This window comes from Stegostoma tigrinum, chromosome 44, assembly GCF_030684315.1.
Source record: "Stegostoma tigrinum isolate sSteTig4 chromosome 44, sSteTig4.hap1, whole genome shotgun sequence".
Lineage (NCBI taxonomy): Eukaryota > Metazoa > Chordata > Chondrichthyes > Orectolobiformes > Stegostomatidae > Stegostoma > Stegostoma tigrinum.
In genome coordinates this window covers 4307546-4334276 of record NC_081397.1, presented here as the reverse complement: position 1 = coordinate 4334276, position 26731 = coordinate 4307546, and the positions used below count along the sequence as shown (strand labels likewise).

The 26731-nt window shown below is 45.1% G+C and overlaps 2 protein-coding genes and 1 long non-coding RNA gene across 3 annotated transcripts; 1 reads left to right on the top strand and 2 right to left on the bottom strand.

Annotated features, from left to right (window-relative positions):
* Positions 1-245: 245 nt before the first annotated feature.
* On the bottom strand, positions 246-1196 carry LOC132207106 (late histone H2B.L4-like). Its single transcript, XM_059642279.1, has one exon. It carries the CDS (start codon positions 1153-1155, stop codon positions 775-777), a length of 381 nt encoding a protein of 126 aa, XP_059498262.1. The 5' UTR covers positions 1156-1196; the 3' UTR covers positions 246-774.
* Positions 1197-10979: 9783 nt separating this feature from the next.
* On the bottom strand, positions 10980-19303 carry LOC132207112 (uncharacterized). Its single transcript, XR_009443334.1, has 3 exons — positions 19191-19303; positions 18315-18396; positions 10980-11063 (listed from the first exon to the last, which is right to left on the bottom strand). It is a non-coding gene; the product is annotated as an uncharacterized LOC132207112 (long non-coding RNA).
* Positions 19304-24200: 4897 nt separating this feature from the next.
* Positions 24201-24839, top strand: LOC132206897 (histone H1-like). The gene has a single exon (XM_059641999.1). The coding sequence runs from the start codon at positions 24201-24203 to the stop codon at positions 24837-24839; it is 639 nt and encodes a 212-aa protein (XP_059497982.1).
* Positions 24840-26731: the final 1892 nt, after the last annotated feature.

Below are 26731 nucleotides of genomic sequence, written 5' to 3'. Positions count from 1 at the left end.
AACCAGCGGACCCCGGAGGAAACCCACGCAAACACGGGGAGAATGTGCAAACTCCTCACAGCCTGAGGTGGGAATTGAACCTGGGTTCCTGGCGCTGTGAGGCTGCAGTGCTAACCCCTGAGCCACCGTGCCGCCCCAAATTCCAAGATAACAAAATGTTACTCTCCATCTTCGGTCCGCCTCCCCCTCTCTCCCTATTTATTCCAGTTCCCTCCCCCCATCCCCCTCTCTGATGAAAGGTCTCGGCCCGAAACGTCAGCTTTTGTGCTCCTGAGATGCTGCTTGGCCTGCTGTGTTCATCCATCCTCACACTTTGTTTTCAAGGGTTAAAGAGTAACCGGAAAACAAAGAAGTTGCAGAAAAAAATGACTCCGTGACGATAAATATGCTCTCTATACAGGCAGGGAAAACAGTCAGGGAACTACGCAACCGAGAATAAAGGGCAGAGGGTCAGGGATCACACGAATTTTTTTAAACAAAATTTATTGAAAACGAAACACAAAGCTTAGGGACATGAATTATACAGACCCAGAATAAACCACAAAGTTAAAACCTAATTTCTTAAGAAGGGTCTCGCCCCGAAATGTCAACATTCCTGCTCCTCTGACGCTGCTCGGCTTGCTGTGTTCACCCAGGCCCACACCTTGTTGTCTCAGATTCTCCAGCATCGACTATCCAAGTTAAAACGGTTCAGCTGCCTCAGTGCAATTGTGGGTGGCTCTTAAAAGAGCCGTTGGGTTTTGGATTGGTGTCTGCTTTCAGCAGCGAGGTGTCTCACTTGGAGCTGGTGTACTTGGTCACCGCCTTTGTACCCTCCGACACGGCGTGCTTGGCCAGCTCCCCGGGCAGCAGCAGCCGCACGGCGGTCTGGATCTCCCGGGAGCTGATGGTGCTGCGCTTGTTGTAATGGGCCAGGCGGGAAGCCTCCCCTGCGATACGCTCGAAAATATCGTTGACGAACGAGTTCATGATGCTCATGGCCCTGGAGGAGATGCCGGTGTCGGGGTGAACCTGCTTCATCACTTTGTAGATGTAGATGGAGTAACTTTCTTTCCTGCGTCGGCTCCTTTTCTTGCCGCTTTTCCCCGGCGCCTTCTTGATGATTTTCTTCGCGCCTTTCTTGGAAGTTGCCTGCGATTTCTTCTCATCTGCCATAGCGACGGTCACTGTCAGACACAGAATAAGGGAAAGTGGGCGCGGAGCTCGCTTTTTATAGGCTGCTGGCGTCAGCAATGCTAATGAGGGATTGGGGAGGTCTTGTTCATGATTGGACAGTTTACAAGAATCTCAGAGGATGTGATTAGCTTTTCTGTGATTGGTTAGTGTGGGATACATCGGGGATCTGTCAGGACATGCAACGAAAAGTGAAACACAAGCCGAAATTTTGTACCCGAATCACTCTACATTTAACTCGTTATTGTCATTTATTGATATTTTAAACACAGTACCTGAGAGTTTTTAATTGCGACAATGTATTTATCTGCTCAAAGCAACCTTTCATGTATAACATATTATTTTGTTTCATCACTCTCTGTAGTTTCTGCATTACACTATAAGCAGTATTGTGTTCAGAGCTTGATGTTTAATGAGGGATAGTTTGTCGAATATCTGTCAGTCTCTGCGATATGAAAATGGGAGTGCAGTTATCCATCTGACGCTTTTCATGAAGTGTGGATGGTTATTACTCTCTCACAGTCTGTTCCTGTCATACTGTCATAAAGATATACAACACTCGTGGGTCCACCTCATCCATGGCAACCAGATATCCTCAATTAATCTAGTCCTATTTGCCAGCATTTGGCCCACATCACTCTAAGCCCTTCCGATTCATACACCCGCCCAGATGTCATTTAAATGTTGTAGCTGTACTCAACTCCACCACTTCCTCTGGCAGTTCACTGCAATTCCACACCACACTCTGTGAGCAAACATTACCCACCTTAAATTCCTTTCACATCGTGATTTTCTCATCCAAAACCCATGCCCTCTAGTTTCGGACTCCTATCCCGTGTGCATAAGAACGTGATTATTCATGCTATCCATGCCCCTCTTAATTTTATATCTTCTACACAGTCACCACCCAGCCTCTGACACTCCATGGAAAACAAGCTGCAAAACAAGCCACAATAAGCCCTGTCTATTCAGTCTCTCCCTGAAACTCAAACTTTCAAACTGTGGCAACATCCTTTTAAACATGTTCCTGACTCATGCAAGTTTAACAACACCTTCCCTATTGCAAGGGGGCACCTGAATTGAATGCAGTATTTCAGAAGTAGTCTAACCAATCTTCTGTACAGCCACAACATCACCTCCCAATCCTCAATATACACTGAATGCCCTGACCAATAAAGGGAATTGTATCAAACACCTTCTTCACTGCCCTGTCTCCCTGGAATTCCACTTTCAAGACGCTATGAGCCTGCATTCCATGGCCACTTAGTTTGGCAACACTTCCCGAGAATTGACCATGAAGTGTGCAAGTCTTGCCCCGATTTTCTGTGACAAAATGTAGCACCTCACATTTGTCAAGATTAAACCCCAGCTGCCACTCCATACCCCATTGGTCCTCTCGATCAAGGTCCTGTTGTAGTCTGAGGTCAGGCAGTCATGCAGCATGGACAAAGGCCCTTCAGCCCAAACTGGTTCATGCTGATCATGGTGCCCTCTCAGCTAATTCCAACTGCCCACATTTGGTCCATATCCCTCTAAAACCTACCCTTTTTTTAATGCTGCAATTGCACCTGCCTCAACAACTTTCTCTGGCAGCTGATTCCACATGTGCACCACTCCGCAAGGTCCTTCTTAAATCCCTCTATTTTCTTGATAAACCTTCCGCACTTTCAAAACTACATCTTAATTTTGTATTATTGGAAAACATATGAATCATGCCTTGTACATTCACATCAAGGCCACTTATCACACAATCATCGAATCCCTACTGTGTGGAAATAGGCCCTTTGGCCCAACAAGTTCATGCTGACACTCCGAGCATCCCACCCAGATCCATCCTGCTAGAACTCACCCAACACATGACTGAACACTACGGGAAAATTCCCATAGCCAACCAACCTAGCCTGCACATCTTTGAACTGTGGGAGGAAACCGGAGCACCCGGAGGAACATCATTCAAACACGGAGAGAATGTGCAAACTCCACACAGATAATCGCCTGAGGATGGAATTGAACCCAGATCCCCGGTGCTAGCCACTGAGACACCGAGGTGCCCAACAAAGGTCACAGCACAAACCCCTGTGGCACACCACGAGTCACAGGCCTCCAGTCCGAGAAACAAGCTTCAACCATCACACTCTGCTTTCTACCATCGAGCCATTTTTGAATCAAATTAGCTAGCTCTCCCTGGATCCCTTGCAACCTAACCTTCATTACTAGTCTGCGTGCAGGACCTTGTCAAAGGCCTTACTAAAGTCCACACAGACTGCATCTACTGCCCTCCCCTCATCTATTCACTTGGTTACTTCTTTGAAAAACTCAAAGATTTGTCACATGTGCCTTTCCGCACACAAATCCATGCCGACTATCCGTAATCATACCTTGAATATCCAAATGTTCATTGATCCTGTCACTCAGCATCCTTTCCAATAACTTGCTTACTGCTGGTGTTAGGCTCACTGGCTGGAAGTTCCCTGGCTTGTCTTTCCTCCCTTTCATAAACAATGTAACAACTTTAGCCACCCTCGAGTCTTCTGGAACCTCGCCAGTGGCTAAAAATGAAGCTAAAATCTCTGCAAAGGAAGGGCCTCTGCAATTTCTTTACTGGCTTCCCACAAAATCCGAGATGGACACTATCAGAACTCAGAAATTCATCCACCTTTGTATGATCTAAGGCTGCAAAGACACCCTTTCTGTTCATACATATGCAGTCCAAAATATCTCTACTTCCTTCCCTTATTTCTAATAGGGATTATAGGGTGGCACAGTGGCTAGCACTGCAGCCTCACAGCACCAGGGACCCAGATTCGATTCCAGCCTCGGGCGACTGTCTGTATGGAGTTTACACATTCTCCCTGTGTCTGCGTGGGTTTACTCCGGGTGCTCCGGTTTCCTCCCACAGCCCAAAGATGTGCAGGTTAGGTGGATTGGACATGCTAAATTGCCTGTACTGTTCAGGGGTGTGTGGGTTACAGGGGTATGGGTCTGGGTGGGAAGCTTGAAGGGGTGGTGTGGACTTGTTGAGCCGAGGCGCCTGTTTCCACACTGTAGGGAATTAATCTCATTTCCTTAGCATCCATGATTCTCTCCTCAGCAAACACTGAGGAGAAATATCCATTAAAAATCCTCCCCTTCTGCTGTGGCTCCACACATGGACCACCATCCTGATCTTAAAGAGGTCCTCCTCTCCGCAGCCAACCTTTTACTCTTATTATAACTAATGAGCCTCTGGGGATTATCTGTAACCTTTTCTGCCAGATCCATTTCATGACATCTTTTTGCTCTTCTGATTTCCCTCTTGTGTGCTTCTCCACTTTTTATAGTTATCTAGGGATTCACTTGAGCCTGATAGTTTAAACCCAATGTATGCCTTCTTCCCTTTCCTGACCAGATCTTCAACGTCGCTTGATATTTCAGGTCATCTACCTCTGTCATTTCTGTTGTCCAAAAGTGTGACATTATTAGTCTGTACCTTTCAATGTGTGCTCTGTGAATGTGTGGGTGTAGTTCTCAATCCATGCCTGACAGTTTCTCCAAGAAAATGCATGAGTGTTGTTACTCGTACCTACATGTCCATTCGGTGGTATCAATGTAAGAGTGCAGGCATTAGTCTGCACATGCCAATTTCTGCTCCGTCAATATGCGAGTTTAGTTTCTGTTAGGCAGATGTGAGAAGGTAGTTATCACACTGTACCTGGGAGACTTTGCTCTGTGACTATTGAGTTCAGTTGTCACACTGTACCTCCCAGTTTTTAGTTTGTGACAAAGAGAGTGTGGTTTTAAATCTGAGACTGTCAGTTTCTCCTAAGTGAGTTTGTTTGTACAATTATCAGTACATTCCTGCAAGATTCTGTTGCATGAATGTGTAATTGTAGTTATCATTCCGTCCATATCAGTCTTTGCTGTGTGAAATTATGAGAGGATGTACTAATTTTTCCCCATCAGTCTTCTGTCTTGTGAAAACGGGTGTTTAGTTATCAATCTGTTTATCTTCATCCATGCTCTGCGAATGTTTGGCAGCAGTTATCACTATCTCAGGAGCACAAAATCTGATGTTTCGGGCCTAGACCCTTCTTCAGAGAGGGGGATGGGGAGAGGGAACTGGAATAAATAGGGAGAGAGGGGGAGACGGGCTGAAGATGGAGAGAAAAGAAGATAGGTAGAGAGGAGGGTATAGGTGGGGAGGTCGGGAGGGGATAGGTCAGTCCAGGGAAGATGGACAGGTCAAGGAGGCGGGATGACGTGATCGGTTGGAAATGCAGGTGTGGCTTGAGGTGGGAGGAAGGGATTGGTGAGAGGACGAACAGGTTAGGGAAGCAGACACAGGTTGGGCTGGTTTTGTGATGCAGTGGTGGGAGGGGAAGAACTGGGCTGGTTTTGGGATGCAGTATGGGAAGGGGAGATTTTGAAGCTTGTGAAGTCCACGTTGATACCACTGGGCTGCAGGGTTCCCAAGCGGAATATGAGTTGCTGTTCCTGCAACCTTCGGGTGGCATCATTGTGGCAATGCAGGAGGCCCATGTCGTCTGAGGAATGGGAGGGGGAGCTGAAATGTTGCGCGACTGGGAGGTGCAGTTGTTTCTTGCAAACTGAGCGGAGGTGTTCTGCAAAGCAGTCCCCAAGCCTCCGCTTGGTTTCTCCAATGTAGAGCAAGCCACACTGGGTGCAATGGATACAATATACCACATTGCCAGATGTGCAGGTGAACATCTGTTTGATATGGAAGGTCATCCTGGGGCCTGGGATGGGGGTGAGGGAGGTGTGTGGGACAAGTGTAGCACTTCCTGCGGTTGCAGGGGAAGGTGTCTGCTGTGGTGTGGTTGGAGGGAGTGTGGAGTGGACAAGGGAGTCGTGGAGAGAGTGATCTCTCCGGAAAGAGACAAGGGTGGGAATGGAAAAATGGCTTGGGTGGTGGGGACGGATTTTAGATGGCGGAAGAGTCGGAGGATGATATGTTGTATCCAGAGGTAGGTGGGCTGGTATGTGAGGATGAGGGGGATCCTCTGGGGTCACCCTACTGCATCCCAAAACCAGCCCAGTTCTTCCCCTCCCCCCACTGCATCCCAAAACCAGCCCAGCTTGTCTCTGCTTCCCTAACCTGTTCTTCCTCTCACCAATCCCTTCCTCCCACCTCAAGCCGCACCTCCATTTCCTACCTACCCCTCATCCCGCCTCCTTGACCTATCCATCTTCCCTGGACTGAACTACCCCTCCCCACCTCCCCACCTGTAGGCTCCTCTCTACCTATCTTGTTTTCTCTCCATCTTGGGTCCGCCTCCCCCTCTCTCCCTATTTATTCCAGTTCCCTCTCCCATCCCCCCCTCTGATGAAGGGTCTCGGCCCGAAACGTCAGCTTTTGTGCTCCTGAGATGCTACTTGGCCTGCTGTGTTCATCCACCTCCACACTTTGTTGTCTTGGATTCTCCAGCATCTGCAGTTCCCATTATCACATCACTCTGTATCTGTCAGGTTCTGCTTGATGATTAAATTTCCAGTCTATCCATGGCAGTTTCTGTTATAAGAATGTGAGGGTTTAGTTATCACTCTGTTTCTGCCAGGCTCTGTGATGTCAACGTCTGAACGCTGTTATCAGTTCTTTCACTGTCAGTTTCTGCGACTGTGTGTATGTGAGTGTGGTTGTCAATTTATACCTGCCATTTTCTGGTATGTGAATATGAGAGTTTGGATATTAAACAGCGCCTGCCAGCTTCTGATGTGTCAATATTTGAGTGCAGTTATCAATCTGTTCCTGTGATAACGGGAACTGCAGATGCTGGAGAATCCAAGATAACAAAGTGTGGAGCTGGATGAACACAGCAGGCCAAGCAGCGTCTCAGGAGCAGCTTGGCCTGCTGTGATTGTCCAGCTCCACACTTTGTTATCAATCTGTTCTTGACAGTCTCTGCTATGCAATAGGTGGGATTGAAGCTGTTTGTCATTGTCAGTATTTATGGTGTGAATGTGTGAGTGTAGTTATCTATCCGTACCTGTTTGTTGCACCTGACAAGATAACATGAATGCAGTTACCAGTCAATGCGAGTCAGTTTCTGCTATGTTAATACAGAAGTTAGTTATCAGTCTATGCCTGTGTGTTCCTGTTCTCTGAATGTCTGACTGTGATTATCAGTCTCTAGCTCAAAGATTCCTCAATGTGAATACGTGAGTTTAGTTATGGATCTGTACACCGGACCTGAAATGTTAACTCTGTTTTCTCCCTCACAGATGCTGCTGGACCTGCTGAGCTTTTCCAGCAACTTTGTTTTTGTTCCTGATTTACAGCTTCCGCAGATAACAAGGCATGGGGGTGGATGAACACAGCAGGACAAACAGCATCTTAGGAGCATAATAGCTGACGTTTTCGGCCAAGACCCTTCATCATAAAAAGGGGGAGGGGGAGAGGATTTTGAAATAAATAGGGAGAGAGAGGGAGGTGGACTGAAGATGGACAGAGGAGAAGATAGGTGGAGAGGAGAGTATGGGTGGGGAGGTAGGGAGGGGATAGGTCAGTCTGGGGAGGATGGACCGGTCAAGGGGGCAGGCTGAGGTTAGGAGGTAGCAAATGGAGGTGCGGCTTGACGTGGGAAGACGGGAGAGGTGAGGGGAAGAACAGGTTCGGCAGGTGGGGAAGAGCTGGGCTGGTTTGGGATGCAGCGGGGGGAAGGGAGATTTTGAAGCTGGTGAAATCCACATCGATACCTTGAGGCTGCAGGGTTCCCAAGCGGAATATGAGTTGCTGTTCCTGCAACCTACGGGTGGGATCATTATGACACTGCAGGATGCCCAGGATGGACATGTTGTCTGAGGAATGGGAGGGAGAGTTGAAATGGTTCGCGACTGGGAGGTGCAGTTGTTTATGGCGAACCAAGCGGAGGTGTTCTTCAAAGCAGTCCCCAAGGCTCCGCTTGGTTTCGCCAATGTAGAGAAAACCACACTGCGTACAGCGGATGCAGTATACCACATTGGCGGATGTGCAGGGGAACATCTGCTTGATGTGGAAAGTCTTCTTGGAGCCTCGGATTGGGGTTAGGGAGGAGGTGTGAGGGCAAGTGTAGCACTTCCTCCGGTTGCAGGGGAAGGTGCCAGGTGTGCTGGGGTTGGAGGGCAGTGTGGAGCGGACAAGGGAGTTGTGGAGAGAGTGGTCTCATCTGAAAGCAGGCAAGGGTCGGGTAGTAAAAATGTCTTCGGTGGTCGGGTTGAATTGTAGATGGCACAAGTGTCGGAGGATGATACATTGTATCCAGAGCTTGGTAGGGTGGGATGTGAGGACCAAGGGGGTTCTGTTTTGGCGGTTATTGCGGGGTCAGGGTGTGAGGGATGAGGCACGGGAAATGTGGAAGACACGGCTGAGGGCATTGCCGACCGCTGCGGGGGGAACATCCGCAGTTCTTTCGGTTTTTATATTGTCCGTTTATGCTGTGTGAAACACTGAGCGTGGGTATCTATGTGGGCCTTTCAGTTTCTGATTTGTGGATGTATGAGTGCAGATTTACTTTGTACCTGTCAGTTTCTGCTCTGTAAATGTGAGAGCGTAGTTGACAACCTCGTCCTCACAGTTTGTGCCGTGTGAATGAATGCAGTTATATATCTGTCTCTGCCACTTTCTGTTGTGTGAATGTGAGAGTGCAGGGATCAATCTGTACCACTCAGTTAATGCAAGTGGAATGAGGGATGTAGGTATCATGTACATGTCCGTGTTATCATCAACCTGTTCCTGTCAGTTTCTGCTATCCGGGTACCTGAGTATAGATGTCATTCTCTGTCAGTCAGTTTCTACTCAGTGAATATGTGTCTGAAATTATCAGTCTGTCCATGACACTGTTTTGCTATGTGAATGTTTAGTTATCAATCGCTCTCCATCAATTTCAATTAGGAGAGCCTGAGAGTGTAGTTATTACATGTTTTAATACATTCTGATCAGATACTCAACTACAATAGCAATCATCCCAATATCTACTCATGGAGCTGCACCAAAACACTGTTCAAGTGAGCCACAACACACTGCAGCATCCAGAGCTGCGTAAAGCTGAGGAAGAACACGATACAGTGACTATAGAAACGAAGGTTACCTGAAAAGCATTGTCCTTCGACACCTGCACAACAGACGACAAATGGATAACACAGCACGTCCAGGGACACTAGTCACCTGACCAAACATGAAAAACATATCAGAAATGAGCACCATATTGCCCCGAACCAACAACCACAACTGACAGAACCAACGTTATTTGCACGATATCGTGCACAGATGCCAAAAGCAGTACAAAGGCCAAACTGGTAGGAAACTAGCCATCATGATTCGTAAACACAAACTAGCCACCAAGAGACATGGCCAACTATCACTCATCTCAATACGCATGGACAAAGAGGGACACCAATTAGACTGGGACAACTTAGTCATCTGAGGACAAGCCAACCAAAGACATGCACGAGAATTCCTGGAGGCCTGACATTCAAACTGGAATGCCATTAACAAATGCGTAGAGCAGGATCCCATACACCAACCACTGAGAAACAAATCCAGAAGTGATGTCAGCCACCCGAGCAAACTGCAGCACATAAACAGCCAGCAGGACACAACAGCAACACATCACCAGAGGTGCACTGAAGGTATTATGTAGATGGTGACAAAATGTCTCTAAACAAGCAACAAGCTTGTCGAGCAATTCAACAACAGCATAGTTATTAATCTGACCCCAACGGTTCATGCAATGCAAGTGTGACAGCAGTTATCATTGTGTAGCCGCCAGTTTCTGCAATTTGAATGTCACTGTTATCAATCTCTGAGTTTCTGCTTGGTGACCATGTGAGTGCAGTTATCAATAACGGCCTGTCAGCTTCTACTCTGTGAATATGAGAGTAGTTACCAAACTGTACCTGTCAGCTAATGCTTTGTGAAACTGGGAAGGCTGACTCCAGAATCTGCAGCTCTTGCTATCTCTAAAGTGATCGTCAATCAGTTCCTATCAATTTCTTCTGTATGGATATATGCATGTACAGCAACCTGTACCTATCAGTCCCTCATAATTTGCAAGTAAAGTTATCAACATGTACCTGTGGGAATCTACTTTGTGAATATTTGAGTATAGTTATCAAACTGTACCCGTCGGTATTTTTTAAATCTGTGGGTATGCAGTTATAAAACTGTACCTGTCACTTTATGGTCTGTGAAATTGGGAGTTGTCATCAATATGTAGCTGCCAGTTTCTGCTGTGTGGATATGTGAAAGTAGTTATCGTTCAGTTGCTGTCAGTTTGCTATGTGAATGTGAGTGTTGTTTACTAACCTGTGTATCCCAGTTTCTATGATGTGAATGTGTGAATATCTTTATTAATCTTTAGCTGTCGGTTTCTGCAATGTCAATATGTGAGTCTCGTCATCCTTTTTCTTTTGTATGCATTTGCAATACAAATGAGTGAGGTTAGGCATCAATCCATACTGGTCATTTTCTACTTGTAAAAGTGGCTTAATTGTCAGCAGCCAGTAATATTCTTAGTGGAGGTGTGATTCATTATGTGATAATTGCTAGTAGAGTAAGTTTACGTAGATTTCATTCAGATACTGAGTGTATAATTTCAGTCTATCCATTTTCAAAAATGGTGTAAAAGTCAATGGGAAATGAATGCTGAAGTTTGTTGGAACTGTGTATGTGGAATGGAGAGATAAGAAAAATAAAGTTTAATTTCTCCAACCTTGTTCTCCTGTTGGAAAAATTTGTACATATCTGTTGGAAATTAAGCTCACTGTGTGTCCGACTCAATCTGCTCTGTGACTGCGGAAAGGATGTTCTCTGCTCTGACAGTGGGAACATACCTGCTGTTTATCAGAAGGATCTGGTCACACTTCCTCTGCACTGAAGAAATCTTACTTTGTCTTGGTCATTCAAGTGTTTTTTTCTGTGGGAAGACAGAAGAGATAGTTCGTGTAAAGCAACATCAATTGAGTTTGACAATGTTTAACTGATCAACACAACATTTAGTTAATAATCATTTGGATATATTAATATTACTAGGAATTCTAACATAACTATGGGTCTTGATCCAATCTTGCCCTGAGCTGCTCCACGTCTGATCATTTCTAAAAATTTCAACACCATTTGAATGAGCTCCTGAAAGTAAACGATACCTGTACAGCTCCATGACTGGAACCACCCAGTGGAAGCTTGTCAGTGGATGCGAGTTTAGTTATTGATCTATTCATGTCAGTTGCTACTTGGTGAACGTGTGAGTGTAGTTATCAATGTGTCCCTCTAGGTCTTTGGTAATTATTCATGTATTACACAGCAGAGGCTGACAGGGACAGAATGATCAGGAACTATTGACCAATTTAAATTATACAGCACAGAAGGTGGCCATTTGGCTCATTATATCCATGCTGACCCAAACACCCCAAAATGGCCATCATAAAATCCGATCTTGTTGCAAACATCCCATAGCCGTGCAGCTTGCAGACTTAATGTGGAGGTCCAGGTGTGTTCTTCCAAGAGTTGAGAATCTCTGCTATCAGCAACTCAGGCAGCGTATTTGAGATAAGCACCCTCTCATAAAAATGGTTTTCCTCCCATCATCTCTCATTGTCCTGCCACTTCACTTAATCTACACCCAATGGTTTTTAAACTCTATGCCAAGGGAAACAGATTCCCCCTGTCGACTCTATCTCTGCCCATCCCAATTGCCTCACTCCCAGCTTTCAGAGTTCAAAATAATACAGCTCCAACCTCGACAATCACTCCTCATAGCTATAACTCTCCAGCCCTGGCAACATTCCAGTAAATCTTCTCTGCAATATACCCAGAGCAATAACGTTTTCCTGTAATGTGGTGACCATCGCGCCGCACAATACATCAATTTCAGCCTCACCAGTGTCTTAAATACTTTCATCATTATAGCCCGACTTTTGTGTTGTATACCTCTGCCAAAAAAGGACAGCATTCTATATACCTAGTTTCACAATCTTATCCACCTATACTGCTATTTTCATACTCCATTACACTTGCACACCAAAACCACTCACTTTACGTACAATTTCCACACCACCTCATGTATTCCTATTTTGTGTCCTTGCACCTCCTGAAATGCATTACCTCACATTTATCAGAGTTGAACTCCATATGCCACTCATCTGCCCCTTCCACCAAAACTTCAGTATCATTTTTGAGCTGACAGTTATCCCCTGCACTACCAGTACACTGTTAAATTTTTGTGCTGGCTGAAAATTTCCCAATTGTATCCCCATGTTCAAGTCCAAGTTGTTATCATATAAAACAAACAGCAGAAGTCCCAACACTGAGCTATGAGAAACACCACTTGAAACAGCTTTCGGTTTACAAGGGCAGCCATTGACCATTTGATTCCTGTTCTAAGCAAACTTTGCTTCCAATTTAGCACATTGCTGTGTATCCCAAAAGCCTTTCCATTTCTGATTCATCTGCTGCATGGTACTTTATCAAATGTCTTACTAAAATCCATGTAGTTAACGTGCATTACACTATCCTCACACATTAACGTGGCATTCACTGACAGGTATTGATTGATAACTGAAATAACACATCCACATTGTGAAAACTGACAGGGACTGATTGAAAAATACAATTGCACCTTCACACAGCAATCAGTGTCTATTTCTGTTGTACAGATGTGAGTTTTGTAATTAATCTGTTGATAATGACGTGTGAACATGCACCGTGAATATTTGAGTGCAAATTTCCATCTGTATCTGTCCACGTCTGCTCTGGGAACCTGAGAATGTAGTTATTCATCTGCAACTATCAGTTTTTGTGATGTGAATATATAAATGTAGTTATGAATTTGTCATGCTTTCCTCTCCATGAATATGAGAATACAGTTATCTATTTTTACCTAACATTCTTGGCCATGTGCATATACGGACATTGTCATCAATCTGTCCCTGTCATTACCTGCAGTGTGAATGTTGAAGTGCAGTTGTAAACATTTTCCAATCAGTTTCTGTCATTTGAATATGGAAATAAAATTGTTATTTCCCCCTATCAGATTCTACTCTGTGAATATAAATGCCTTGTTATGCCACATGCGGCTTGGGAGTGGTACTGTGAGTTTCTTCTGATCGGTTTCTGCTTTGTGAATATGAGAGTGCAGCAATATTGTCAAAGTACATCTGGGAAACAGACCTTTGGTCCAACAGTCCATGCTGACCAGAGGTATAAATTTCATTCCTTTCCTTTCAGCATCTGTTTGTTGTATGAGAGGGAGATTTCTAATGAGGTGCCAATCTGAATTAAAGATGGGTATTGGGCTAAGTGACACTGTCCTCTTCCAAACGTCTGCTTGTGTTTCTAGCTCTGCATGTATGATTTGATTCCCTTTATGAGGTGTATTATAAACTATTATATCATTATAACACTAATTTATAATACATTAATCATAAAGAGAGTATGGGCATTCTTCTGAAATAGTCAGTCTCCCACTGAGATTATAAGAGTGGTTACTGTTGGTTTTCATCAGCATCGGGCTGACAGTCAGCATGGAATCGATTCAGTCTCTGGCATTGTGTGTCAATGTATTCCTCATGCGTTGTCATCATATTTCACATGGGTAACGAGTGGGTAATGTTGCATTGAACGTGTTACTTGTAGGAACTGCTGACATTCTTCTATTGTTCAAATCTCTGCTGCTCAACATGAATGAGATTTTACCCAATGCCATATAATCAGATTGTGTAAATTAAACTGTTTTAATACCTTTGTCAGTCTCTGACTCTGTAGATACAGTTTGGTTACTGTCCGGTTTACGATAGTAAGTTTTGTTCTGGATTGGTCAGTCACTCAAAAACTGCATGTGTATTTATTCCTCCTGTAACAAGATCATGAGATCAGCGTTTCTTCAATCTATTTCCAATAAACTCCAGCTATCTGTATCTGTTCACGACCCCATTTGCTTTCTTCTTTGGTCCATTTAACAACATCTTTCTGCAGTACTTCTGCACGAGATGAGAGCTGCTTTTTAATTTGTACCTCTTTGGAAGCAAACTAAATTGTAATGTTTATTTCATTTTAAACTTGGCCTACTATATATTTCCTTCAGTTTCAACAAAGGAAGTTGATGCACGAGTTACGTGTCCAAATCTAAGACATGGTGTGATATTTGGAGGCATATTTAATCTGGATTTCAATTTACTTCTTGAGCTGTTTCAGTAGAATTCATCATCGATCATGCAATCGATTCAGTATTTTCTGATGTCGTGAACATGACGAATTTACTTTATGCCAAGCTGATACCTCATACTTAATCCTCAAGGAAAGTATTCACATACTGGGATTGAAGAACTTCGCTCTTACCCTGTCCTATTAATGCGTAATGAAACGGGAGCTTTTCCACCCATGTGATATTTAAGAGAAATGGCATTTTCTTTTGTTTTTGCCTGGGTATCTACTAACCTGGCAGCATCTCCACACTTTGTAGGTTATTCTGTACCTACTGTGTATTGGCACAACAGCTGCTGTTATGAAACAAGACAGACAGATACACTCAATTGATCCTATTTCTATCTTCCTGTATTGCGTTACTGAGCAGATTAAGTATTTCTTGTAAAGTGGAGAGCCAATTACCACCATGGCAGAGGACAGAGTTTTTGGTTCATCTCTTCTTTCGCAAATGTGAAACAGCCCATGTTCTTCAGTTGTTTGTGCCTCCAGCATTTATAAGCAAAGTGAAAATGCAAGGCATTGCAACTGAAATGAGTCTGTGCTTTTCTTCAGAGTTGAGGACAGACAAGCAATGGACCTTCGCCAAGGATACATTGCAGAGTCTAACCGCTGTGGTGATATCAAAGGAAATTTTCAGGATGAGATTAATATTATTCAACATTGCATCATGACACCAGTCTTGGAATGCTGCTAAAGTAAAGATGTCAATTTAGTATGTTATGGCCAAAGAGGAAGTGCAATGAACAAATCAACTGCATTGCGGCTGACTGACCACAATGTTGCTTGTGCAGGAAAGAAAATTAGCTTTCTTACTTCGAATTCGTTTTACGGCGCGGACATTAACGTGCTCGGTGTTGACCTTTTGTTTTCTGTCATTCACTGGGCACAACTGGAACTGTCAAATTGAATTTACTGAAGAATAAACACTGTTGAACAATCTTTGCAAAATATAAGTGAGGACGGTTATATTGTGATATTGCTTGTTTGAAAAAAATGGCATGAAGCTTTCTTGTGTTTTATGTAAAAATTCAGGTGGATTGTCAAGAGGAACACAGAGCTATTTGAACAAATTTTAAGCTAATTTGAAAACAAAAGGTCTCTGATTATAAAGTCCTCTTGCTTAATATAGAATAAAAAAAAGTGATCATGCTTGGTGAAGAAATTGACAACTGATAAACGTGAGGATGATACTTCCTCTGCCAACATGACACATTTATGGAATTTGAATCCTGGCTGAATTGATGTCGAATTGTCGGCTGTTTGTTTCTAAACAGTGTAGATTCAGTGAGAGAAAGGACTCTTTGCTGTGCTGCAGATATCTATGAATATATGTGTGTGAGTGGTAATCATCGACTCGTACTTGTTGTTAGCTGTCATGTGAAGATATGAGCGTAATCATCAAACTGTCCCTCTCAGTTTCTGCTGTGAAATATGTGAGTTTAGTTATCAATCTATATCCATCAATTCCTCTTTTGTGAATGTGAAAGTGTTACAAATATGTCCCTGTCAAATTTGTCTGTGAATATGCAAATGTAGTTATCAATCTACATCTGCTTATGCTTTTGCTGTCCTGTCATGTGTGCATGTATTTATCAGCCTGTACCTGTCAGTTTTTGCAGTCTGAATGTGTGTGTAATTATCTTTCTGTCCCTGTCCTTTTCTGATATGTGAATATGAGTGCGCCGTTAGCAATACGTGCCTGTCAGTTTCTTCTCTCTGGCTGTGCAAGTGTTTTTACCCATTTGGCCCCGTCAGATCCTGTCCTGGAAATCTGAGAGATGAGTTTTTAGGCAATGCCTGACGCTATCTGGTTTGTGAATGCATTTATCATTCTCTCCCTGTATAATTTCTAGGGTAGGGTTTCTGTCTTTTATTTCGGCTTGCTCTGTCTCTGGTCTGGATACATAGAGAGTTTAATGTTCATTTGTTGTTGCAAGCTCACTGTATGAGACATTCTTACTTGTACATTCAAAAATCTAGGTTGTCTGCTTGAATGTAGGTTATTCTCTGTATCGTTTCAGGTCACTACTTGATTTCCTTCTGGTCTATTAATAGCAAAGTTTATATTCAGTAGAAGTGTATCAGATGGTTTTCACTATTCAGTTTGTAGTTTTATGCAAACAAATGCAATGACAATATCAATTTCAATTTCAATCTGAAAGTTATCCTGATATGCAATTTCTCCAGTTTGTACAAAAGAAAATGATACTTTAATTATCTCTCTCAGTCGATGAGATGGTGACACATAGAGAGGTGAAGTTAATCTCTTGTTCGATATATTTCTTGGACTACTTCTTACGAATTCAGTGTGTCAAAGAACAAAAAAGAAAAATTTCAGCAGAGGAACAGGCTCTTTGGCCCTCCAAGCCTGTGCTGATCCATATCCCCTATCTAAACCTGTCACCTATTTTCCAAGGATCTGTATCCCTCTGCTCCCTGTCCAGTCACCTATCTGTCTACATACATACTAAGGGACACTATAATGCACGCCTCTACCACCTCCGCTGGCAACGCATTCCAGGCACCCAAAGCCTTCTGTGTAAAGAATTTTCCATGCATATCATCCTTAAACTTTTGCCCCTCACCTTGAAATCATGACACGTAGTCATAGAGTTCCACACTCTTGGAAAAAGCTTCTTGGTATCCACCCCGTCAATTCATCTCATGACTGTGTAGGCCTCAATCAAGTCCCCCCTCAACCTCCATCTTTCCAATGTAAATAATCCTAATCAACTCAAACTCTCTTCATAGCTAGCACCCTCCATACCAGGCAACATCCTGGTGAACCTCCTCTGCACCTTCTCCAAAGCATCAACATCCTTTTGGTAATGTGGTGACCTGAACCGAAAACAATATTCCAAATGTGTTCAAACCAAAGCCCTATACAACTGTAACATGACCTGCCAACTCTTGCACTAAATGACCCATCTGATGAAGGAAAGAATGCAGTATGTCTTCTTGACCACTCTATCGACCTGCGTTGCCACCTTCAGGGTACAATGGACCTGAACACCCAGATCTCTCTGAGCATCAATTTTTGCCAGGGCTTTTCCATTTACCACATAGTTCGCTCTTGAAGTGGATCTTTCAAAGTGCATCACCTCGCATTTGCCTGAACTGAACGCCACAAAATTTGTCCTTTTTTTCCCAAATACTGTGAATGAATGATATTCACATTATGAACATGGGAGTGCATGTCCACACGAGGATTGAAGTATTTAGCTCACATTCTTTTCTATTTGTTGCTTATCATGAAAGGCTAGCTCTCTGACCTGAAATCCGTGAGTGGAAATCATCTTCATTGTTACACTGTGAGGTTTGCAATATACATGATCTTCATGGCTGTTAGATGGTGTGACATTTGTGATGGAAATAGTGGATATATTTACAACTCCGTGGAGTGCGTGTGTGCCAGAAAGTGTGTGCGTACACTCTGCTGGCATTCTACGTCAGGCTTTGGGACAGGATGTGCATTTGGAAGGCACATTAATTAACTGTTCTGGCTGTGCCTGGGACATCTATTTGACAAAGATGAATGCTGTCCTGCTCAGTTACTCATGATAACTTGAATGTTTTCTTCCATATCTGTCCTCATTATCTGCTATATGTTTGGTTGGTGTAACTATGTAACAGCATGAACTATTTCTTCACCTTGACAGTAAATTTGAAAACATGCGTACTAAATGTAGATTTACTGCCGTTCTTTTGTGTCTGTTTCAGATGAAAATTCAGTCTGTTCCCTTTCAAAAATGCCGTAAATGCCAGTAGGCTACAAATGATCTTTTTTGAAACAGGGTGGTGTTTTGAGAAAACAGAGTGGGGGGGGAAACTATTTTTATTTTGTTGGTTGTGTTTGACTGTTGGCTTGCATGCATGTCACCAGAAATTGAGTTGAATGTATCTCTGACTCAATTTGCTCTGTGCCAGTGGAAAGCGTGTTCTCTGCTTGGAGATGGTAACATACCTGTTGGTTGTTCAAAGCAGCTGGTCACCCTTGGCTTCGTACCAAGCACACATAACATTGTCTTGTTCCTGCAAGTGTTTTCCTGGGGGAAGACAGCAGAGTTTACTCCTGTAAATCAACATCAATTAAGTTTTACCATGTCAAAAAGATTACTGTAATACTCAGTTTATAATTATTAGGATGTTTCTGTTCTTTAACTTCTTCTGAACAACAGTGCTCCAAAAGTCTGTCATTTCAAAAGAACCTGAGAGATGATGACAGTGTCATGAGACATCTGCCTTTTCTTTAAAGTCATCATTTCAAATGCAGGTCTGATTCCATTTTAGCTTTCAGCTGCGCCTTGTCTGAGGATTTTTTAAAAAAATATATATCTGTTTCAATAGCAATTGAGTAAAATCTAGAAATGGAACGATAATTGTACAGCTCCACATAAGGTGATACCCAGAGCCACTGCAATGTCTGCGCAGTTCATGTTACCAAATCCCAATGCACTAACTGTAGAATATATTGACTCTAATCCATGTCCTTTACAGGGTTCTTATATTTCCACAGTCTTGTCTGTGTTTCGACTTTGACTGCACAATGTCAACAAACAGCATGAAACAGAAGCCAAACAAGGAATTTCCATCAGTGGTTGGGAATTTGAAAACCACAAGACTGACCCCCAGCAGCTTCTTGCCGCTGTGTCTCCCTCAGCAGGCCCACACACAGCCCGAGAAAGGCCTCTCTCTCCCCGCCCCCAGGCCGCTCTCTCTCTCCAAGTTCCGGGACCAGTTCCTGCTCCGTTCGGCCTCTTACCAACAGCCCCCGGTTCTCCCTGAACTGAGCCCGAATCAATACCGGTCGCGAAGCGCCCAATCTGTGTCCCAGACTCACATGTCGATGCGCTGCCGGAAGGAGCCTGCTGCTCCCTCGCTTCCCTGGGCGCTGGTCTCTCCATTGCGGTCTGTTTCAAACAAACCTCTTCCACTCACTAAGTGAATGCCCCTCAATGGAAGCGCAGGGAGAGGGCCTCACGCATGCGCTCCTCTGGTCATCAAAAAGCAACAATGGGGGCAGGGCCAACCTCACGCATGCGCTGTTACCTCCAGCAGAATACGAATTGATGTTCATGCAACCTACGGGTTGCATCATTATGGCACTGCAAAATGCCCAGGATGGACATGTCGTCTGAGGAATGGGCCCAAGCTATGCCTGCCTCTTTGTGGCATATGTAGAACAGTCCCTCTTCCGCACATACACTGGCCCCAAACCCCACCTCTTCTACCGTCACATTGATGAATGTATCGGCGCTACCTCATGCTCCCAAGACGAGCTCAAACAGTTCATCCATTTCACCAACACCTTCCAGCCCAACCTCAAGTTCACATGGACCATCTCCAACACATCCCTTACCTTCCTGGACCTTTCTGACTCCATCTCAGGCAACCACCTATAAACCGATGTCCATTTCAAGCCCACCGACTCCCGCAGCTACCAGGTATACACCTCGTCCCACTCACCTTCCTGCAAAAATTCCATCCCCTATTCCCAATTCCTTTGCCTCTGCCGCATCTGCTCCCAGGATGAGGCAATCCACTCCTGCACATCCCAGATGTCGTTGTTCTTCAAGGGCCGCAACATCACCACCCTCCCCCCCACCCCCGCAGCGATCGAGAACACTGTTGACCGTGTCTCCCGCATTTTCTGTACCTCATCCCTCACACCACGCCCTCACAGTAATTGCCCCAAGCGAATCCCAAAGTCCTCTGGCTTTCTGTAAGAAGGCAACGAATGGTGGTTGATGGAAAATATTCAGCCTTGAGCCCGCTCATTAGTGGTGTGCCTCAAAGATCTGTTTTGGGACCACTGCTGTTTGTCATTTTTATTAATGACTTGGATGCAGTCATTGGTGGATGGGTTAGTAAGTTTGCAGATGACTCTGAAGTCGGTGGAGTGGTGGAGAGTGTGGAAGAATGTTGCAGGTTGCAGGGAGACTTGGATAAACTGCAGAATTGGGCCGAAAGTTGGCAAATGGAGTTTAATATGGCTAAATGTGAGGTGATTGACTTTGGGAGGAATAATAGGAATGTAGAATACTGGATCAATGGAAAGATTCTTGGTAGTGTGGATGTGCAGAGGGATCTTGTGTCCACATACACAGATCCATGAAAGTTGCCACCCAGGTTGATACTGCTGTTAAGAAAGCTTACTGTGTGATAGGTTTTATTGGGAGAGGGATTGAGTTCCGGAGTCATGATGTCATGATGCAATTGTACAAAATGCTCGTGCGGCCTCATTTGGAATATTGCGTGCAGTTCTGGTCGCCCCATTACAGGAAGGATGTGGAAGCATTGGAAAAGGTGAAAAGGAGATTTACCAGGATGATGCCTGGTCTGGAGCGCAGGCCCTATGAAGAACGGCTGAGGGACTTGGGTCTGTTCTCATTGGAGAGAAGAAGGCTAAGAGGTGATTTAATAGAGACATACAAGATGATCAGTGGATTAGATAGTGAGAGTCTTTTTCCGAGGATGATGACTTCAGTTTGTACAGGGGGCATAGCTACAAATTGAAGAGTGATAGATTTAAGACAGATGTCAGAGGCAGGCTCTTTACTCAGAGAGTGGTAAGGCCATAGAACACCATGCCTGCCAATGTAGTTAACTCAGCCACATTAGGGGCATTTAACAGTCCTTGGATAAGCATATGAACAATGATGGGATAGTGTAGGGGGAGGGGTTTAGATTAGTTCGCAAGTCGGAGCAATATTGAGGGCCGAAGGGCCTGTTCTGCGCTGTATTGTTCTATGTTCATTACCACCCCACCAACCTCCGATACAACGCGTCATCCTCTGACACTTCTGCCATCTACAATCCGACTCCACTTCCAAAGACATTTTTCCCACCCAACCCTTGCCTGTCTTCTGGAGAGACCACTCTCTCCGTGACTCGCTTGTCCAATCCCACCACACCCGGCACTTTGCCCTGCAACCGCAGGAAGTGCTACACTTGCCCCCACACCTCCTCCCTCACCCCCATCCCAGGCCCCAAGATGACTTTCCACATCAAGCAGATGTTCACCTGGATGTCCGCCAATGTGGGAGACTGCATCTGCTGTACACAGTGTGGCTTTCTGTACATTGGGGAAACCAAGCGGAGGCTTGGGGACTGCTTTATGGAACATCTTTGCTCGCAGTAAACAAATGCACCTCCCAGACGCGAACCAGTTCAACTCCCCTTCCCATTACTGTGTCCTCAATTTCACCCAGGAAGGCATGGTATAATGTGTATAAATGTAAGGTTATACACATTGGTAGCAAAATAAAAGGAAGGCACTTTATTTTCTGGACGTCGATAAATGGACACAGTGGAATTTGCAATGAGACCTGGGTGCCCTCACAAATCAATCAATGAAATGAGGCATATAGGTGTGGCAGGCAGTGAGAAAGGCAACAGGTATGTTTTCCTTCATGGAGAGAGAATTAGAGTACAGGAGAAAAGTAGAAATTGTGACAATTTAACAGAGCATCTGTGAGACAACACTGAGAATATTGACAGCAGGTGTGGCCTCCTTATCTGAGGAAGGATGGTGTCACTATAAAGGTAGTTTTAGTGGGCAGATTGCTGGGATGAAAGGAGAGATTGAATTGTTGTGTACTTAAATTCAGAATGATGAGGGATTTTCTTAGAAATCTGTAAGACACTGGCAGTCATAAAAAATATAAATGCTGGAAAAAATATTCCTGACGGTGTGAGTGACATTTTTCAGAGATGGGATAGGATATTTAGGGCTGAGAAAGGGAGAGATTTCTTCACACAGAGAATGGTATGCCTCTGGAATTCTCTACCGCAGAAATCAGCCACATCCAACTCACTATATGATTTCAAAATGTTATTGGGTGTAGCAATTGTGAATAAAGGGAATCAAGGTATAATTGGCTTAATGGCAATAGAGAGAGAGTGAAGGTGGAGGGCTGTTTTTTTTTCGACTAGGGTCCTGTCACCAGTGCTTTCCACAGGGATTGGTCCTGGCTCTGTTTTTGTTTGTCATTTATAAAAATAATTGGAATCAGAATATAGAAGGCATGGTAAGCACGTTTGTGAATGCTGACAAAGTTAGTAGCACAGTGAGTGGAGAAGGTTTTCTGAGATGACAAAGGGATCGTGATCCAATCGGCTGGGCTGCAAAATGGCACTCAACTGGATAACTGTGAGGTTTTGCATTTTGGTGCAACATACAAGGGTAGGCCTTGTACAATTAATGGGTAGTGTTGCAGAACAGAAGGATCGAGAATTCTTTTCAGTCTGCATCACACCTCAACAGGATGGTGAAGAAGGTGTTTGGCACGCTTTCCTTCACTGCTGAGTCCTTTGAGTTTAGGAGGTGACAATCACATTGACGTTACACTGGGCATTGGGTGAGGCCAGTTGGCCAGTGAGAGGAAGGACAGTGTTAAGGTGGAGATGGTTCAAAAGAGGCTCACCGGTAATTGCCGAGTATGTAGTTTTCGAGTTATAAAGGAAGGATGGAAAGGCTGGGAGTTTTTTTTTCACTAGAGTGTGGCATGTTGAAAGTCAGCTTATAGAAGTTCATAAAATAATGAGGGGGTGAGACAGAGTTAATGGCAGTTGTCCTTTGCCTGGGATGGGGGGAATTGAGGAGCGGCGTGAACATTTTTACAGTGACAGGAGAGAGATTAAAACAAAAGACACGAGGGTTTTATTGTCACAGAGCCGGCTGCAAGTGGAATGAACTTCCTGAGTAAACGGCCCATGTGACTACAAATACAGCCTTGAAACGGCGTTTGGATAAGTAGGTAAACATGACAGGTTTGAAAGGAAACAGGCCAGGGACAGGCTGGTGGAACTAGTTCAGTTTGGCATTATATTCGGCATGTTATGGTTGGACTGAAGGTTATGCATCCTTGCTGAGCGACTCCATATGAGAGAAGAACGGACACAGGCTATTGAGTTAGATCACCTGCCATTTTCATGATGAGTTGGAGGAGTGGTTTGAAGGGCCGATTGGTCAGGCCAAGTTGCCATTATATGTGTTTCTATGTCTGATTACTCCCAGAACCGATGTTGAGTCTTGTCACCGGAATGAAAATTAAAAAAAAACTGATCTGGGTGATCAATATAACTTCAAACCAGATGATTGGCTTTTGCAGCTGAATGTGGAGAAGAGCGAATCTCCAGCACACCGGCCTCAGAGAGTTTAAGAGTTACTGAGGGGAAAATCTCCAACTAACTCCCTGATATCGAGCAAAAGCTGAAAGGAAAACAAATGATATCCTTCCATATTTACATTTGGCGATGTTTCTGGCCTGTGACTGTGTGGATGTGAATATTGAATCAGAGAGACTGTGGGAGACGGGCGGGCGGGTTAGTCAAACGTCACTGTGTTTGTCTGTCCGCTCATATCATGATATTTCCGAATCTCTCTTGTGCAGATCGAAAATATTTTCAATTCCATTTATCCACCTGCTCCCCCACTAAACCCGAAAGCTAGAATTCAAGGCTGTGTATTTGTTGATTTCAAGATTTCAGTCCAAAAGTGAGGATAATGCCAGCGCTCAGCTCAGAGAGCGCGATCAGAGCAGCAGCAAAATGCGTTTAACTCGACAACGGAGCCGTCAATTCGAGTGAAAACTTTTTGGCCGCAAACCTTCCCGTGTCATGGTCAGGAACGATCGAACCTGGCTCTCTGGAGATGCGGAATTGCAGAGGAATTGGAGAGTTTCTGCCGAGAGAGAAACACAGAGAGGCAGCAGGAGCAGGGAGCTGAGGGCAGGTTGTCTCCGCGCCGTCCGCTCGCTGCCTTTAAGTTGCTCAGTGCCGCCACCAGCAGCTTCATCGCTGACCCAGCTCAGTCTGACAGAGAGAGATTCAGCGCAGAGTTCCCGACATGAGCGACAGTGCAGCCGCCGAAACGGCTCCTCCAGCCTCCGCCAGCACTAAACCCAAGACTCCCAAGAAGAAGAAGGCGGCGGCCCCCAGGCAAAAAACAGCCGGTCCCGGGTTGGGCGAGCGGATTGTGAAGATTGTCGGGGAGAACAGCGATCGGAAGGGGACGTCTCTGGCCGCTATAAAGAAGGCGTTGCAGAGAAGCGGGGTCAATGTGGAGAAGCAGAATGCACAGATCAGGATGGCTACCAAGAGGTGCCTGGCGAAAGGCTCCCTGGTTCTGGTGAAGGGCCAGGGCGTCTCCGGCTCCTTCAAACTCCCAAAGAATCAGGTCAAGGCAAAAGTGGGAAAGAAGGCGAGACCCGCAGCAGCCGCCAAGAAAGCAGCCGTGAAGAAAACAACGGCCAAGAAGGTGGCAGCGAAGAAATCCCCAGCCAAGAAAGCAACAGGAAAGAAAGCGGCCGGCAAGAAGGCAGCAACGCCAAAGAAAGCGGCGAAGAAAGCAGCGCCTCAGAAAAAGACTCCCGTGAAGAAGGTGAAAAAGACCAAGAGCCCCAAGGCCTCAAAACCGGCCCCAAAATCGGTGAAAACGAAGACGAAGGCCAAAGCGAAAGTGACCAAGAAAGCAGCAAAGAAATGAAGCAGTCGGTGTAATGTGTCACCACCTGAACCCAAAGGCTCTTCTCAGAGCCACCCACATCTCTCCAGGAAAGAGCTGAGCCCGGATCAAATGATCCCTGAGATAACAAGGTGGAGAGCTGGCTGGACATAACAGGCCGAGCAGGAAAGCTGACGTTTCGGACCGAGATCCTTCTTCCTGCTCCTCTGATGCTGCTCGGCTCGCTCTGTTCATCCAACACTACACCTTGTTACGTCAGATTGTCCAGCATCTGCAGCTCCGTCTCTAAGTCAAATTATCCCTGTCCCGGTTCCGAGTGCAGACAGAGCATAAACTTGAATTGATTCTATTAACTCAAATATCACATTTCCGAGAGCGGAGACTGAAAATGAGGATGGTATCATGTGGGGAGGGTCACTGGAACTGCATCTGGTTATTTCCTCCCACGGCTTGTAATTCTGCCCAGACACTAATGTTGCATATTGCAGTATAACCCTTCCAGGAATGATATTTTATCTAATGTTGATGCTACGATCTCTGGCGATGTTTTAACGGTTATTGCTTCATTTTGCCTGCGAAATACATTTCAGGCAGCAATTGCATTACAAACTAAACATGCCCCGAAAAAAATGGGATTCTGTAATTAATCGCTCAGAAGTTGTTTAAATCGGCGGGTTTGATAAGATTGATTAACCACGGTTACCCAGTCGGTTGATCAGTTTGCCTGGGCTGTATTAAACCCCGCGCTTCCCTCCTGACTGGTACATTCAGATCAGGCAATGATCCCGTGTCCGGTCCGCGCTGCCTGCAAACGGTTTTTAAAAAAAATGGGGTTAACAGCGCATGCGTGAGGCTGGCCCGGTGCCCCCAATGTTGCTTTTTGATGACCAGGGGAGCGCATGCGTGATGCTCTCCCCCTGCGCTGCCATTGAGGGGCATTTACTCAGTGAGTGGAAGAGGTTTGTTTGAAACAGGCCGCAATGGAGAGACCAGCGCCCAGGGAAGCGAGGGAGCAGCAGGCTCCTTCCGGCAGCGCATCGAGATGTGAGTCTGGGACACAGAGGGGGGCTCCGAGACCGGCATTGATTCGGGCTCAGTTCCGGGAGAACCCGGGGCTGTTGGTCAGAGGCCGAGCGGGGCAGGAACTGGTCCCGGAACTTGGAGAGAGAGCGGCCTGGGGGCAGGGGGAGAGAGAGGCCTTTCTCGGGCTGTGTGTGGGCCTGCTGAGGGAGACACAGCGGCAAGAAGCTGCTGGGGGTCAGTCTTGTAGCTTTTAGACTTGTAAACACTGCAAATTCACTGTTTGGCTGCTGTTTTACGCTGTTAGTTGCGAGTTGCCGGGGATGGTGGAGGGCGCAGTGGAAGACCTATAAAGGACGCAGATTGGAGTTAACAGATCATACGTCTCGGGAAAAATATTTGGAATAGCGGCTGTTGTTCTCTTCAACAGTCAGTGTGTTGGGATCTGGTAACATGAGCTGTGTCAACGGTGCAGCATCTTCAGGTAGCACCTTAGATGGAGCTGTGCAATTATTGTTCAGTTTCTGAATCTCACTCAGTGTCGAATTACATATTTAAAAACACAATCCTCAGCCAAGAAGCAGCTTGATGTAAGAATTGATTCAGACTTGTGTTTAAATTGATGCCCTTAAAGATCAGACACAACTCTCATGACACAATGTAATAAAATGTGAGGCTGGATGAACACAGCAGGCCAAGCAGCATCTCAGGAGCACAAAAGCTGACGTTTCGGGCCTAGACCCTTCATCAGAGAGGGGGATGGGGGGAGGGAACTGGAATAAATAGGGAGAGAGGGGGAGGCGGACCGAAGATGGAGAGCAAAGAAGATACAAGAGAGTTGCAATGGGAGAGAGATTCCCTGAGGTTGGTCCGGAGGGAGGAGGGTAACTTCT

Excerpts from the sequence above, each read along its gene's own strand:
- LOC132207106 (XM_059642279.1), bottom strand. The coding sequence starts at position 1,155 with ATGGCAGATGAGAAGAAATCGCAGGCAACTTCCAAGAAAGGCGCGAAG.
- LOC132206897 (XM_059641999.1), top strand. The coding sequence starts at position 24,201 with ATGAGCGACAGTGCAGCCGCCGAAACGGCTCCTCCAGCCTCCGCCAGC.